At 36.2% G+C, this 18,426-nt stretch overlaps 2 protein-coding genes across 2 annotated transcripts; one reads left to right on the forward strand and one right to left on the reverse strand.

Moving 5' to 3' along the window:
• Positions 1-86: 86 nt before the first annotated feature.
• On the forward strand, positions 87-2,101 carry LOC106713035. The gene is made up of 8 exons (XM_014505737.2): positions 87-591; positions 703-828; positions 912-1,135; positions 1,226-1,256; positions 1,348-1,526; positions 1,614-1,703; positions 1,766-1,921; positions 1,999-2,101. Exons 1-8 carry the CDS (start codon positions 87-89, stop codon positions 2,053-2,055), a joined length of 1,368 nt encoding a protein of 455 aa, XP_014361223.2. The 3' UTR covers positions 2,056-2,101.
• Positions 2,102-3,633: 1,532 nt separating this feature from the next.
• LOC106713065 (serine/threonine-protein phosphatase alpha-2 isoform) lies at positions 3,634-18,129 on the reverse strand. The gene is made up of 7 exons (XM_014505771.2): positions 17,895-18,129; positions 17,613-17,744; positions 15,704-15,920; positions 14,167-14,255; positions 5,356-5,552; positions 4,019-4,305; positions 3,634-3,662 (listed from the first exon to the last, which is right to left on the reverse strand). The coding sequence occupies exons 1-7, from the start codon at positions 17,953-17,955 to the stop codon at positions 3,659-3,661; spliced, it is 987 nt and encodes a 328-aa protein (XP_014361257.1). The 5' UTR covers positions 17,956-18,129; the 3' UTR covers positions 3,634-3,658.
• Between the last annotated feature and the right edge of the window lie 297 nt (positions 18,130-18,426).

Genomic DNA, 18,426 nt, shown 5'->3' on the forward strand with positions numbered 1-18,426 from the left:
GTTGCTTAATAATTGATACATTTCACTAGATATAAAAGACGAGCAAATCTATTGCCGTAGAGAATTTTGGTCTTTAGATCGACAAAATGTTTTTAAATCCTTTCAAAAAACGTCACGAAGAAACTACTTTAAACATAGAGACGATAACAAACTACACACACTTTCTCGAACTGCCGCTGAAGTTCGTGGCGTGCTGGGATTGGTACCGGGAACCGAAGTGCGAGCGAGAGGTAATGATGAACTACCTGTACCTGGCGGTAGTGCTGTTCGCGCTGACCAGCCTGCCCGCCACGCTGCTCACGCACCTGCTCACCGAATGGGAGGACGTGATGTCCAGCTTGGACAAGCTAGCGGATGGGCTGCCGCTGCTGGCCTCGCTGGCCATCGTCACGTACTTCGCGATGCGCAAGCGCCAGCTGTACAACCTCACTGACTTCATTAACGGCCGCTTCCGCTGCCACTCGGCGCGGGGCCTCACCAACATGACCATGCTGAACAGCTACCGCGCCGCCCGGAACTTCGCCTACTTCTACACCGCGTGCACGCTCTTCAGCGTCGCCATGTACGTCATCTCACCTGTGATTGCGCATCGTAAGTACTTTTCAATATTGCTCACAGTTTATATCTTTTGCGGGCACATTTAAATTTTTTAAGAATAAATATTCATTGGCAAGAGAGATAACGGACAGGTGAATGTTTAAGTTTGGACGAAGCAGCCGCTGCAGGGCTGGATCTACTTGGACGCGACGACAACGGCGGCCATTGTATGCGCCTTCCTAAAGCAGTGCGTGGGCCAGGCTATCGTGGGGCTCGCCGTGGGCCAGCTGGGTAGGCATCATAGATAATGTATGATAGCTGTTACCGAGCACGGTTTTACATAGGTACAGCATAGTGGTGATGACATGTGTCAGGCGTGCTGTTCGCGACGCACGCGATCCTGTTGTGCGGGCAGGTCGAGATGGCGTGCTGCGGGCTGCGCAACGCGCGCTGCTCCGCGCTGTTGGCGGCCGGCGTGCGCCACACCGCTCTAGCCGCCAGCCACCATCACACGCATTTGCTCGACGACGAGCGACACACATACTCCTACAACGTCTCCGAGATGAAAGAGTCGCGCTACCATTACGACCGGCCAGTGGTAATGTTTCATAGTTGACACTTAAAAGTGGTTATTTTTTTAAATCTACGTATAAACGTTTTTGGTCAATGCGATTTTTTTTCTTTTTAGGCAAATTTTAGAGGACATAAAACAGAATTCGGTAAGAATCATAAAAGAACTCCGATGCTTGCAAACGCTACAAAGATGTTCTAGCTTGCGTCCACTACAAACATAATAATATTCTGTTTGAGACATCTACTCAGCGGAGTACGATGCGGGAACTTGCCGCGCGCTGGCGGAGTGCGCGCGTACGCTGCAGACGGCGGGCGAGTGCCGCGCGCAATTCCAGGCGCTCGCCTCGCCGCTGCTCGCGCTGCGCGTCGTGCAGGTCACCCTCTACCTCTGCACGCTGCTCTACGCCGCCACAGAGGTCACGTCGCAAATTACCATAGACACATTCAATTGCAAACTTTGGTGTTGCCAAGCGTTAGTCAATGAGGGAACGTCATGATTGCAGAAATTCGACATGGTGACAGTGGAGTACCTGGCGGCCGTGGCGCTCGACATCTTTGTCTATTGCTACTTTGGCAATCAAATCATCATACAGGTCAGTTGTAGTAACATTATAAGCATAACAAACAAGGCAAAGAGAGACTATTGTTGGTGTAGGCGGAGCGCGTGCGCGGCGCGGTGTACGGCAGCGGGTGGCAGGCGATGGGGGCGCGGCCGCGGCGGCTGGTGCTGGGCCTGCTGCTGGCCAGCGGCCGCGGCGCCGCTCTGCGCGCCGGCAACTTCTTACCCATGGACCTCCACACCTTCCTAGTGGTCGGCTGCTACTCATTATAACTGTATTCGGACTATGTACTTCTAGCACATTTCTATTTAACAATTTTCATTTTCAGATTATAAAAACTTCATTCTCCTACTACACATTATTGGTGAATGTTAACGAAAAATGAGGAGACACCAAAAGGCTATTTGTTTAAATTAGGTTTTTGTATTTATATCCTGCCGTCGTAACGCTTTTAGTCGAAAAAAATAACTTAAAACAACTTTTTTCAGATGGCAACATTGAACTTGTGTAGTTTTTTCGGATGCTCACCTTATTAAAAGTCATTGAAAGGCATCATTTGTTTTATTTTTTTTTATCCAGTGGTTGGACATAAATCAATCGTAAATTGTCGTGTGTTATTAAAGAAATTAATTTATTGGTTGAGGAATAAATAAAAGTATAATTTGAACTGACAAAATTCACTAGAATTAGGCTTTTTCGAGGTCCACATAATCACAATGTGCGAGTATCAAATAAAGCTAGTAATTTTGTTCAGAAATGATTTATTAATGAAATTATAACACACAATGATTGTTTCAAATGCATATCAAACTGTATGTAGCGTATCTCCGGGGCGGAGATGCTGCGTTGTGGTGACATCTTGTCGTCACACACTCGCGGTCGCAACGTTTCGTTTTGTTGCAATTCATGCAGAAATCGTTGAAAATTAAAAAAAAAACGAAGATTTGATTTAGATTTATTATTAATCATAATTTACTTATAGTTTAAATTACAAATGAAGTTGAAGATATATTTGAGGCAGCAGAGCTCGTCGCAGACTGGAACCTTGTCACCGCAGACTGGAACCTTGTCATCTCAGACCGGAGAGGGACGGAACTATTACATCTATCCCTCTTACAAGTTTTCCGCAAAACTACTTTTTAATGTTACGCTTACTAATTATTACAAGTAAATCGTTCGTTTCGGATGTTAATATAACAACATTGAGTTGACAGATGTCGGGCGCGCATCCGACTCGCGAAGGACCGACGTGTCGACAATGTCGGACGCGCACAGTAACATACAAACAACATACAAACGTACACATCCACATTCATCCAACATTTAAACACATCCACGAGGAATCCCATTACGTTAAGAGATATAAAATAACATGCGAGCGACATATCACTGACACGGAGCGGAACTACATACAATATTAACATATAAAATGAAAGTACAAAATGATCTGCACAAAGTAATATGTTGAATCTTATTGAACTATGATAACGCTGTCCTGTTGCAGAGTAAAGCGCACAAAACTCATCAAACATTTCATATATAAAAACGTTTACCATTACATGTTAAATACAATGTCTATTGTCACATGTGTACTGTTACAAAAGCTAGCACTGCAACGTCCTTTGTCCGCGCTCCCCTCTCCTGTGTCTTGTAGTGGGGGGTAGTGGGGGGGGGGGGGGGGCGGGGGCGGAGGACGCTACAAGTAATACTTGATTGTTGAATTACAATTATTTAGAACCATACAAAAGTGTATGCAGACGTCCATATTGAAGTTATAAAACATCGGACACAATCCATTGACGGACAACGCGTGCATTTTGTTATCAAACCGTAGTATTTCACTCTTAATAAATGTGAACAAGACATCGTAAATGATTTGACAAAGTGTCGGCGGCCATTTTGTATGTGCATTGGTGCGAGTGTCCGTCGATGTATGGTGTCCGGTGTGTGTGTGTGTGTGTGTGTGTGGTGGGGGGCGGGCGGCGACACTAGCTGTGGGAGAAGAAAGGGGGGGCACACATTAGTCGACAGTCGGAAACATTTTGTACACACGATTTAAAACTATTTTACATTTCAAAACAAGCAATAACTTATACAGTAATACCTAGCTTTTGCTACTTAACGAGTAATAAAAAAATGATTTTAAATCGTCTGTAGTTACTGTTAAAATATATTGATATTAATTATAAAATATGACAAAACTGGGGACAACAACAAATTATCAAATTAACATTTGAACCTGAACATTACCAAATCCAATTGATAGAAATGTGAACAAATTAAAGGTGAATAGTTATAACTTTTGTTGCGTTGAGAGAGAGAAATAGAGATAAAGAGAGAGTACTCACTTCTTCTTGTTCTTGGGCTGTGCGCGAGGGGGGGTGTTGGGGCGGCCCATGTTGAGGCCGGAGTACAGTTTGCGTTTGTCCGCAGGTTTGAGGATCTGAAAGGAGCACATGAGGGTCTCGTCCACGGACATGAGGGCCCCGGCGTTGTCGAACTCTCCGCAGTAGTTGGGGGCGGAGAAGAGGGTCACCAGCTGCCTCTTCGCGAAGAACTCGTACCCGTCCTCCACAACTTGGTGCGCGCGACAGATCAGGTCGAACTCGTGCTTGGACAGGAACTTGCCCACCACCTGCACAACACGACACGTCACTGTCACATGTCTCACTGAAAGGTTGACAAGAGGGTAATGTTTTTGTTTGTTTGTATGTATGTAGATTTGTGTGTGTGTAAATTCCATTGTAACTGAACCGATTTTAACAAGTGAGGTGCCATTAGATTCATTTTCCCCGGGGTGTCATCGGCACAAAGCACATGTAGTAGACGCGAGAGATGAAATTCTAAAGAAATAGTGAAAAGAACGAGAACATTTATCTTCGTTGGCAATTTTTTTTTTACAATGTTTTCGAGTATATTCAAAAATAAAAAAGTAATTATTACTTTATTTTATATAAACTAGCTCTTTTAAAATTAAACTCAAGTTATACGGTAACTTATTCGAAAAGGAAAAAGTAATTTGAAATTAAGTTTCGTTATATTTTTATTTCTTTGCTAATTTTGGCCTAAAATTCACAAACTATATTGCAGCAATGTATGACTTTGATGTTTTGGTATTGTGATAAACAAACTATCGTAAGTTGTTTGTGCAACAAGACACATACAACAAGGTGCCTGTAGTCTCCACACAGGAGATACATTAATGGATCTTTTATCTATATCTTTGCTACAAAATGTGACTGAAAAGTGACCAAATGTAACGTCACTACTGGAACTATCATATATAAAAAGGCAGGTTATATACTATTTGCTAAATCGAAAACAACACTACAACAAATAATTTGCACACGAGGAATAAACAGACTAAAACGATTGGATAGAATAAAAGTGCTAAAAATAAATTAAAGTAGAATTCTTCACTGAAAACAAAGTTTATAAAAATATTGAATTATTAAATAAAAAGTAAAAAAATTATTATGAACATATAAAAATAAACATAACATGTATGAAAATGGTTCAACAATTTACTATGCAAATTGTACGTATGTAACATAATGATTTGTGCACTTGTTCACACTCGACCGAGACAAACAGACAGACGACCCGTAGGTTAATTGATGAGATAAATGTGTTTGTTTTACATAACATTATCATGTAGCACAAGTATTTAATAAACTATATATACCTCAGTGCCGAATGTGAAGCTGACACCGCGGTCGTTCTCCCCCCACCCGGCCACGTCCTTGTCCGGGTCTGACCACAGCAGGTCGCAGAGCAGACCCTGGTCCGGCACGTCAGTGGGCCGCATGATGCGCCGGATCTGCTCCATCGCCTGCAGGTCCGGCGACAGACCGCCGTGACAGCAGAAGATCTTCTCGTCCACTGCAACAACCGACATCGCTTATGTTACATCGAGCCTTTAGCTGTGAAAAAAATGTCTGCCATAGTATTCCGACATGAGATATGAGAAAGGATGCCTCGATGCAAGAGAAGGGGTTATCATTGGCGAAGTCGAGGCGCCGCGTTGTCGCCTTTAATTACAAAACTTGTTTATTTAAGCTAATCATTTCATTTAAAAAATTTAATTGGATCAATAAATTAAATTGAATATTAGTTATCAAATTAACATACTGTCTCTAATGGTTGGTTTCGGAGACCTTTATAAATACCTTTATAAAAAATAACATCATCCTTTTCATTATCTTTGACAAAACAGAGGTAATATGTTTTTAACAAGGATTTCGGTATCAGAAACCAACGATAAGAGGCCTTAGATTTTGCATTCATTTGATCTTGCAGCATTGTTCGTTTGTAGCGACACTCTTGCCCTCTTTGATAAATAGCTTTCAACAAAACACAAGCTCTTGTTCTTCATAATAAATACACTGCACATACAAATAAGCTTTAACGAACAAAACCTTTCAAAAATAACCGTAATCTTTTCACGTCATGATTTTATGGCGCAATATATTTCCCATTGAAAATAGCAGTGGAAAACTTTTTCAATCAAACTAAAAATACGCCGGAGAGTTAAAAATTACTTTCCAGTTGCTTTGCTTCGGTAAATTTAAGGGTGAAAATACATTTTACAATAACGGCTCTCTGTTCTGCCTCAGCAGCAGGTCAGCGATCACCTGACTGGTTGTACGATCTAATTGTTACTACAATTTTTTTTACGTCAAATAGATTTACACCTTTATTAATTCAGTTTTTAGTTGAAAACGGTTCGTAAACAAACAGTTCAATGTAACTTGCCTGATATTATTTCATGTCAACAATAATTTTGTATAAATTGAAAACAACAGCAGCGGCAGCCAAAAATGTTTTCATTACGTTATTAAAACACTTAAATTAAAATTATTTACATAAACATTTCAATCAAACTTTAATATCTACCTACTACATCTAGTTGTTAACACTTTCCGCGCGATTCTCTCTTACTATTTTTACAATCTTTTTCTATTACAAAAGGCAAATTGGTGGTCAGTATGCCACCTCTTTGACAGAACGCAAATTCCTTGCCTTTGGTAGGCGAGAGATGATGAGATACTTAATTCTTCACTCAACAAAGTTAACCTCTATATTTGTAAAATAATTTAATTCAGTGTTACTATTTTTCTTGGTTCTCGTAACGTCACAACATAATAATAATATGTATAACGTACAAACTAAGACAACGACCCGCGAACAAAGATAATCTCTAATCAGACATAGTCATATCAGCTCAAAGTATTAGACAGCAAAATAGATTTAAAGTAAATCGTATTGGTTGTATAAGAATACTAGATATAATATACTGCCACTGTTACTCCTGCACGCAATAATATAGTATACTATATTTATAGCAAGGTGAGAGCAGAAGTGTGACGTCAAAGTTCCAGTACAGTCGTAAACAAGCGGAGTGGCAGCGATTGCCTCAGCCATCGGGGCGGACCTGGACGTTGATACAACACATGGCTCTGAACACGTGAAATAACAAGCAAGGTTTTCGAATAAACAACTATAGAAATGTTCTCAATATCTATAAATTACAATGGAATAATAATATAGCTGTGATTCATAACAGTTCATTTATGATATTAATTTATCTCGAGATAACACTAACTGATGCTTCCGTTTGAAACCAGCCGGCGGCGACGTAGGGAAATTCCGTTCCTTACACCATTTGATAAACATATTGCATTTATAATTATTTCACACAAAGCAATATATCGATTTGTAAACAACATATCGTACACGTTAAATAAATTGATATCTTTCGGAACTCATTCATTCAATACAATGTGTGTGTAGATGTCAATTCTTGTACATTTATTTTAACCCTCCTTCGCAAAACAAAGGTAAAAAGGATGCAATTTGAAGGAACGTGCACTGTGAATAATGCAGTGCGAATTCAATCAACTAACGGATGTTGTGCGAACTAATAATAGCTGCCGGCTTTCCTCGGTCTCGCCTCATTCTGTACCGGACGCGGGCAATGTTACAGCTCTTAATGACGTGGAATGTGTCTTAGGACAAAAGACAGCTTCGTTGTAGAGACATCTAACATACCGTGCATTTGGTCCAAGCATCTGAATTACGAAAAAAAACTCTATTTGAACTACATGGTATAGTTAACACATTCAGTGCCGCCGATTCGCCTAGCGACAAATATATGGCGATATACAAGACATTATAAAATCGCAGTGGCACCTAACGTGTTGAAGGCTGTTAGCTGTGCCAACATTATATCTTGTATAATAACAGTGTAAACAACATCGTTCATTAAAAATCACCAGACAACACATTCTCTTTGAATATATATAATACTGACACTTTAATAACTGGGATATTTATAAAAATCCTTGTTCGTGACGAGTGAAAAGATAATTTTCTCATAACAACAATCAACATAAAATTTTTGATATGTTCTGTAATTTCAAGTGAAAATTATCGTTGCACTCACTTAACAACCATTCTATCGTTGTATACGCTAATGAAATCAATTCTTTGCCCTATCAAAGATTTAAATAGATGCAAAATAATTCTGTTTTCAATATGTGTTCAAAATTTAGTTTGAATACATCTCTTATTGACTGCTTTTCTATTAGATGTGTTTTGCCTGAGAACGCTCGCGTAAACCCCGATACTAAACAGTGATACATCAAAACGAACGATCGGTGAAAGCCTGCTTTATAACTAACATATATTCGAGAAAAGTGATAATTTTTCAAAGATGTTTCTTTTGAAAGACACGTCATATTTTATATGACATCTCTATCGTCAAGATAACGTACTGGATAATGTCAAAAATGGATAAGCGAGAATTCAAAGTACTGCGAAATTTCTCGTTTATAGAGTTTTCTATCTTACCCAGGTCTCTCGCTTGTAGAAATCTTCCGTCAGGACCGTTCAATAACTATAGCTTATAAAGGTTTTTGCTTTTCCAGGTTCGACTCTATAATTGACAAGAGTTACGACGTGTTTTACAACATCAAGTAAGCCGTCTAGAGATGACAGCTGTGACGAGGTAGATGATGCATCAATAAAAATGCATTATATAAACAAGATTATATCACAAGCATCATATAACAGATGTCGGTTACAGACAATAACTTACATAATAGCCGAAATTTATGTCACCACGATCAAACAAAAATGAAAGCACAAACAAAAGTTAATGCATCAGTACAACTTGTACATTTGATCATGTTGTGTAAATTAGGTATACCCACGTAGACAATCTTAACGTAGAGTTTAAGCCTAATTTTAGTAATGAGATTAGAGGTTTTTTGAATTCGAATGTTATCCAGAAATAACTAATCTAAGTCCGGTATGCCACAACCGATTGCGGAGTAAAGAACATAAATAAATCGGTTAATTTGTAACAGATGGGTTTACATTGCGCATTCCGATGCCTGCCACTAGGTGCTAGCAGAGCAGATATTTTATTGCAAATAAAATTAAGCTTTATTCAATCGAAACAAGGTTTATTTTTACTTTGCATGTCATTCATTATCAACAAGCGTAAAAAAAAATTGAAAATTAAAATTAAATCTCATTGCAATCGTTTAAAGCCCAATTTTATTTGAGAATAAAAATCAGCTTCGCTCTCTGTCCCTGTTTGCCTGAATCCTTAATATTGTGTCACGTGTCATAGGTTCGTCATCCCTTGACATAGAATATTAAGTATTGAATAAGTTAAGTCAGTCTGTCTGCTCAGTAAATCCGGTTACATGTCGACATCATGTTTAAAATGGTAACGTAAACATTGTCTAGTTATAATGGGAAATTGTTATCAAAGGTTTGTTTTATAAACGCTAGGTCCAGTTTATAAACAGGCCGCTCATTCGATCTATACGACAACAAAAACAGTCTCATTATGCATTTCGTGTTTAATTTTAATTTAACAGGTAATGTTTTTATTTATTAACTAGCTGTCGCTCGCAACTCCGTCCGCGCGGTATTAAAAATATAATGTGTTCTTCAAGAGTATGTTCTACATTTGTGCCAAATTTCATCAAGATCCATTGAGGCGTACCGGAGATACCTTCAAACAAACATCCATCCATCCACCTAAACATTCGCATTTATAAGTGACTAGCTTTTACCCGCGACTCCGTCCGCGCGGAATAAAAAAAATAGAAAACGGGGTAAAAATTATCCTATGTCCTTTTCCTGGTTCTAAGCTACCTGCCCACCAATTTTCAGTCAAATCGATTCAGCCGTTCTTGATTTATAAATAGTGTAACTAACACGACTTTCTTTTATATATATAGATATAAGATTTGCTTTTAAATAACCGCGTCCGTGAATGTTGTTATATATTATTTTATTTGTATGTAAAGTATTTATTTTTAAATACCAAGGTGACGACAGATTAGTTTAACAGACAGTAAGAAGACCTAAACCTAATGGCGGTCAAGACAATGCGAGAAACTGAAATAATACCATTTCTCTTTATTCATGTAACCAGCTAAGAAATAACTTTTACAAGTCAATTAAGTAAGTTTTATCGACGTTATCTCTTAGTTTAGACGTGATTTACTCCGACAGAGGGCTCTGCTCGGATTATATCAATAAATCCTCCGAATGGACGATTACTTGTGAGATATTTTCAAAAATTTATTTGTGACTTAATCAGGAATACCAAATAATGTTACGTTTTTATTTTTGAAGGGATTTTCTTCAATGCATTTATACCAAAACAGTCGTACCGTAAGTTTTTTTTTCCTAAAAATTCAAAGTCCAAAACTCTGTGGCAATATTAGAGTGAAAGCTCGATTATCACATATTATAATATAATCAAGTACGTACATAAATCAATACGTAACATTATGCAACATAAAGTTCGTACAACCAGACGGTAACATTGCATTGTAAAAGCGCAGAGCTGTTCGCCTTTTCACGAAACGAAAGGTTAATTTAAATATCAATCTGTTGCCAACTTTTATCTTTTCATTTCAAAATTCTAACTAGATAAAAGATAATAATTTTGTCTACGGAAATGACAATGCTCTAACATGAGATACAAGGCAGTAACACATAATCCTTTGTAATTCCCTCCTTTGTTCGACCTCGGCGAGGAACTCGGTAACACACAAAACACTTTTATCACGACCTCCAAGTTTTTTTTGCACAAAGGTCATTGAATTATAACAGAGTATAAAAGTGAGTCAGGGACATCGCGAAAGGGGGTTTGATATCGCTAATTAATTTGAACACGTCATTTTACGGCGAAAACGTTACTTTTAAATATTTTTTTCTGTCATGACATTACTTATATGAATTTTAAATATAAAAGTGAACATGACAAGCAAGTCGGTGGCACTAAACGTGTTAAAAATACCATGTATTAAATGCCTCATGTTTATAACACAACGTAAATTTGCATTTGGACAAATTCTTCTACATGTCGTGTGTACGGGACAATGTAGGGGCGGTGCGGTGCGATGCGAGGTATTACATCTTGTCAGGCTGACTGACAGGCTAGGCTTGGGCGTGGTCATCAACTCCGCATTAATGCATCAAACTCACGCCACTTTATTAGTGTTAATAGTTGCTTAGTTTAAACTTACAAAGTTAATGTTACTGCGAAAATTTGACGACTTTATTGAGAGAAGACTAAAGTGGTATGAGAAAATATAAGTGATAAGGTATGAAAAAGGACTTGAAAGGGGAAAATAGAAAGGGTGAGGGTTAAGGCTCTTCTTGAGCATTGATCATTTCTACTATCAGATATTACGTACTTGCATGTGTTAGCCGGCGGTATCTAATCTGCTTCATAAATGGCGGTCTAAGGAAATTGCACCTGTCATACAAGTTACGTTGGGCGCTTGGCGTCTCGCCATAAACAAACGCCGATATAACCCTAGAAGAGTAAGTCTACTGAGTCACGTGCAATCGTCTAACGAAAGAGCTTTAATGTTATTTTTGTACTAAGAATAAGTTAGCAAACTCAAAACGAAAAGATCAATTCAAGTTTTGACAGCTAAGTAAAACGGCAAATTTTAATATCAGGATTCAATGATAGTGAGAATTACAAGACCTATCGTCTTGTGTGTGTTAGTGACACTGCCATTGAAATCATCGCCACAATCTAATCTCACATTTATCTGTTTGATTCAAGAACAAAGAATTCTCACATTGTAAATAACTCACTGATAGGAACATTTATTATTTAAATGAGATGAAGGAAAAAGAAAATAAAATATAAACATTGTAGAAATATAACTTACAGAATAAAAGAATGAGAGAAAAAGGTAAAGAACGAAACATCAACAAAGAGCCAATTAGAGAATAACAGAAAACGAGTAACGTTATTTTGTAATTCGCCAAAGTTTCTTTGAAACAAGAGAAGTTGTCATGTTTTGTTCTATAACATATTTTGTATTTAATGAGGACTATATTTGCTTTCATGAAAACTAAAAAAAAAAACAACAAAAGAAATTATACCTAACAAAAAATACATTTTTCATTTTCTCTTGGCATTTATATTACACTGAAATGATTTTAAACAAATATGTTTTTGTGTAAAACTTTCAATGTAGAAAACCGACGGTCATTGTGAAAATATGAAAAATAGTTTTTTTTTTTATGTTGCAAGATTTCATCGTATTGGTAAATTCCAGATTACGTATAAGGAAAAACGACACACAATTTTAGCTTGAGTGTGTGAATGACTCGTAAAGAAATCGAAACAGTAATAGTCACATATTATCAACGAGACTTAAATTAGAAAGGCTAAGAAATTGTGGCAAATTTTCAACCTACGGAAAATACAAGTTTTTATTAGACACTATTTACTATTAACACCACAACTGCCATGGTTTGAAATCATCATCTCCCTGGCCTTATCCCACTCACATGAGATCGGCGCACAAGGTTTTATAAACCTTAAAGTTTTGACTTAATTTTTTTCTATTGTTAGGAATAACGTTTGAACTTAAACGTTACGAGAAATAATAAAGACACATCCAAGCTGTAACAAAAATAACTTCCTGTGTATCAACAAACGGTAGCATCACATATAAACATTATTTGTTCAGTAATAAAACAATATATGTGTCGCAAATCCTCGTGCAAACAATTCTCAGCACGCGCCATTCGAGCAGAGGCAATGAGCGAGAGCAAACGGAGCGAGGTTGGAACTAGGCGCTGTACTTCCTATTGATGCAGGCGTCAGGCTGCAGATGACGCGTCTCATAAATTACAATAACAACCTTCTTTATGTATTTAAGATAGATTGCTGCATGTTGTTTCATTAACTGTTTGCGACATGTTTTTTTTAGTTTACTATTCAACATCATTTTATACTAGCTGTCGCTCGCGATTCCGTCCGCGAAAAATTAAAAAAATTTAAATAGCCTATTTTTTCTTCCAGAATATGCTCTATATATGTGCCTAATTTCATCAAGATCCGTTGAGCCGTTCCGAAGAGATCTTCTAGAGCCTGTATCAAATACACTTCCGTCTACACTCTAAACTTTCGCATTTATAACATTAGTGAGATGTATAGATATTTAATTGCTCACAACAATGTAAATGGAGCAAGTCAAGCGCATGAATTTTAAATAGTCGAGGCCTAGTCGTAGTATTGTATTGTTAGTAGTACCTACGTAGAGGTAGTTAATATGCGCGAAAGATCGCTTCCTTGCTTCCTAGACGGACGACAAATCGAAAGTCTATCCACTATCTGGTATCATTTGTTAGGAATATTCAAGATTATAAATATAATAAGCGCAGTTGATTTTACATAATGTCACAGAGCCGTAGGTAGCCTACATCTTTATGAAATGTTCATGTCCAATTCAAATTCGTTTAGACATACCTAGCGGCATTATCTCAAGATAAAAAATTAGCTACTAAAGTTTTGATGTAGATTAATTATACTTCTACGCCAAATTGTAATAATTAAAACTACTCATTTAGTGCGGAGCTTGTTGCAAGAACTTGAGTACAGGTGCTTTTGATGGCTGAAAACATTAATAATGCGGTGTTGCAAATTTAACTCAATCATTCAGTTGATAAGGTTTGTTTTGGCACACGGTTTGATAGGACGATTAATGCTGACGTAGCTAAACGCCCGCTCCGAGCTTTGCCAAGGACGGACGAAGGGCTCGCTGTAATTGGTCCGGGCCTTTGAAGGCCTTATGAAAGGCAAGGCACACGTTTAGCCTTTGTATCGAGTTTTTAAAATTGTACAACAAACATTGGCAAAACAGGAAAAGTTGCTACTTTTGATATGAACGATATGATAAAGGTGTTTCCACCGTGTCACAGAGGGACAGGCAGAGACATCGCTGGTCGGTGACTCACGTGGAAAGCGGCTAAGCCATGTACGGAAACACGATAATACCTTCTCACAGTAATTTAGAAAGTTACGTTACCAGGAAATGGTCATATGAAAACACGAAATAAACATCAATACTTAAATAAAGTCTCCAGTAATAATGTTTTGTCACATATGTGTATATAGTTTGTACAGTAAATACATAATGTATGTTAATGTACTCACCTATCGCGGCTACAGGTAGACAGTTGAAGCAGTCTGTGAAAGTCTTCCATAACTTGATGTTATATCTTCTTTTGCACTCGTCGTAGAACCTGAGGAGAGGAGGGAGCAGCACTCAGTCAATGTAACTCTAATAGAATGACTAATGGCTAGATATTTTTCCATATTCAGTGAAGGACGTTATTCAAATATTGTAGATAGCAGGCGTTATTTTGATAATCCAAAAGCGCGGGCGTTGCTCTGTGCTGACATACAAGTGGAGGCTGGTCCGGACAGAGTAATTCAATGTTATGAACATATTTGTCCGTCACTTATCCTTAAACATCTCAACTCGTGTTTGGAAAAGTTTTCTAACTGTAAATACCTATCTGCTACAGTTTTATCTAATTAAATTTTATTTTAATTAAAAAATATTCTAAATAATTTTATTGTAACTGTAATATCACGTAAATAAATAATTCGCTGAAGCAAATTATGCATTAAAAATTACACGCTAAACAACTGTGCAATATTGTCGTAAATCGATACGGATTTATTTAAGAACTAACTATTTAACATGGCGATTAAAGTTAATAAGCAGGTGATAATAAGGTATAGAATACTTATCTACAACTAACAATGATGTCATGTCACAATGTGGCTATATAGACATAGATCTAGATAAACCTTTACCTGTGAAGCAAAATCTATCCCTAGATAATATTGTTTTTTTACGTTGTAAAAGATAAAAGTCGACAGAAGAGGTGACATATAATATTATAAAAACGTAACAAACAATAACATGTATTATATTACCCTTGATACAATGACTCATAAGTAATGAGTCAACTTATTTACAAATACCATATTGGGATGCCTCAGGAGTCAGGACATCATACAAATCTATTTGATAAATATCCTTGTTTTATATATTATCTATTTATAAATATTTTATTTATTATGTCACAAAAGAGGAGATTAAACATATATAATATACATATACAATGTATTTTTTTTATTGATAGACATATTTTTATTCTCATAAGAATACATGTAATAAATAAGTTCAAATAATTTGTAATCTGGAATATAAATAATAAAGGGCTGTAGAAATGTTGATGGATAACTCATGTTCAACCTCCTATATCATGTTTTTACTCCATCAGGGCATTGTTTGCCTAATATTTGATACAGAATGTACATTAATAATGATCAAGATTTACAGATTTTATTTCTTTATGCTTTATACGGAAAATTAATCAAAAGTTTACAAATTGCAAACAAAAAATTATATAATGTAGAAATGCAAACAATATTAAATACCAACTTCTCACCTCTGACATAAAACATGTGGAGGTGACTAAATTACTTAATAACAATAACTAACTTTTTATAACTCTTTCTATTTTTAAATACTGAAACCTAGCTATAAAACCTCCAGAAAATTATACACTTACTAACCAAATTATACTCTTTAAAAAAAGAATGAGGGTAGGAAAAGATAGTTTTAAATCTTTCAATGCCAGAGTCTAATAAAAAAGTAGTTATAAAATCAACTCACCCATAAATCCTATTGATGCTGGCACACTCATGGTTACCTCTTAGAAGGAAGAAGTTTTCTGGATACTTGATCTTGTATGCGAGGAGCAGGCATATTGTCTCCAGCGACTGCTTGCCACGGTCCACATAGTCTCCGAGGAATAAGTAGTTGGACTCCGGAGGGAATCCTCCATACTCAAACAACCTTAACAGGTCATAATACTGACCGTGAATATCACCTGCAAATTATTTATAATATTACTTTGATTACAAAAATATTTATTTCTACGAGTTACTAGATTTAAATGGGGGAAAAAGTTTTTTAGTCAACAAATTTAAATTTTAGTAAATAATTTAACAAATAGTAAATCAATTAACTAACAAAACACAATAATTTGTTTTTCATAATGAAATTAATTTAATTATCAATCCCAAAAGAAATGTTTCCTATTTATGTATGTACTATTAATTTAAAAATTCAAATTTATTATGTTGATTATGTTTCTTTTTAAAAACATTACATGATATTTTTATTTAAGATAAATTATTTTTTTTTAAATTATTGATTGGTATAAAATAAATAAAAGCTTGTAGAAAGTAATATCAAAGTAGCTTAACCCTCAAAGTAATACATTTCATTCAACAACCAATATCACTGTAATATTAATTTATGTACAAAGATTTGTAAATAAGAGGTCATCTCACTGATTATGCTTAACTTTTTATATAATGTGTAGAAACCATATATTTTTCACATGAAAATTTTGTAGTTTTACTTTGCCATAATTTCAACAAAATTCAAATAAAGTATAAAATAGTATATTGGACTCCTTTTATAAGTGTTGGAATTTTGTTTATAAACATGGTCTTGTGAGTAAGGGTCCGTTCACACAGACCGGCTCGGAGAGCATCGGCCTGCTTTTTTCTTTTCACACAGACCGGGTCGTATACGCTTGGAATTGGCCGGAGCGGAGCCGCCAACTATTTCACATCGACCGCGCTGGCGAGAAAGAGCACGCAATCAGAGCCGATCGGCTGCGCGAGCGAGAAAGAGCACGCAAGCGGAGCCGGTCGGCTCCTTTTATTACTTCACACGAAGCGCGTTCAGGCATTTTTAATGACAAAAAAGGTGCAAATGCAAAAATAAACTTTACTACAATCACTCAAAACACTGTTTCCAACGTGATAAAAATCTGCTCTCCTCTCCGAGCCGGTCTGTGTGAACGGACCCTAATAGGACAAAATGGATGAAAAAATGAAATATACTAAAACACACTAAGTAATTCATACAATAATACACACAACAAATAATATAACTCATTTGGTAGCAAATAGTAGATATTGATTATATTTATAATAAGAGAACAAAGGAATACTGAACTTTACATATTTAACTACCAAATTTTAATCACAGATGTAGTTAATGAATTAAGAAACGGCTTAACTAACGTGAGTTAAGCCGTTTCTTAATTAATTAATTATGATGTCTCACGAAAGTTTAAACAATTTAACAGATGTAGTCAGCTGGCATTATAACATTTTTTTATATATACAAACGATACAATACCTTTACAATTAAAATATGTATGACAAAATATACAATAATACTATGAATTACACAACTCAAGTAACATGAACGTATTTAATTAGTAAAAAATATTATATTTGTTAATTTATCTCCCAAATGAGTTTAGTTTTATACATAAGTTTAATGAATTTCACAAAAACCAATTTATAAGACATTCGATCGATTTTGTGACAATATTGTGATAATACTCGAATTAAGACTTTTGTGTTTGAATAGTCGGGTTCTACTTAAAATGAAGATATGTAAAAAGTGTGTAAGTAATGCAATACAATTTCGAAAGTGTAACGCAAGACACTTCGAAAGTTGAATCCATAGCGTTTTGTATATTGGACAATGAACTTACCGCATATTTTTAACGGAGCTTCTAATTCAAGTAGAATGGGTTGAGACAAGAATATTTCTCGCGATTTAAGACATAGCCCTTTTATTTCAATTTCCGTTAGCTGTACATTCATACCAGGCTTCTCGCCCCGAACTGAAAACAACCAAATATAAACAAAACTGCACTTCTGTAACACTGTTTCACTAATAATTTCATTATTTTCGATTACGTTTTTTAAACACTTTTATGAAAACAACAAAAAACACTGCTGATTCAAACTACTAACAACAGAATTTATTTTACCTTTTAATAATTTTTTTATTACGTTATCAATGTTTAACTCATCTGTGTCTCTGTCTGCCATCGGATATAATGTTTGAGCACGGAATATGACTGAAGAAAATGAGTGAAGAGAAAGAGATTGTTAAGATTTTTGCCGATTTCAAAAGGTACAACCTTTTTCGATTCTCGGCTAAAACCAAATCCAATGGCGGAGCAAAGACATTACTCACACAAACAAACACCTCATCAGTGTTCCCATCTACGGAACGAAATTTTCCACTTCTTATCCTTAAAAATTGATAGTGATTTTAGCTGGGAAAATTGGGAAGTGCTTAACTTGAACAGTCAGAAGAAGTAAGAAGGATCATTTTTTTTCCAAATACTACAGCACTGATTGAAATATTTATACAATTTTAATAATCACAAGATCGCTTTTTCTACAAAATCTTAAAGAACGGGAAACCTTTTTCAATAGCAACATTCACAAATCAGAAATGTTGCCACTCTACAGAATTTAGACACAGTTTATAATTGCCATAAAATATTACAAAAT

Source organism: Papilio machaon, chromosome 21 (assembly GCF_912999745.1).
Source record: "Papilio machaon chromosome 21, ilPapMach1.1, whole genome shotgun sequence".
Classification (NCBI taxonomy): domain Eukaryota; kingdom Metazoa; phylum Arthropoda; class Insecta; order Lepidoptera; family Papilionidae; genus Papilio; species Papilio machaon.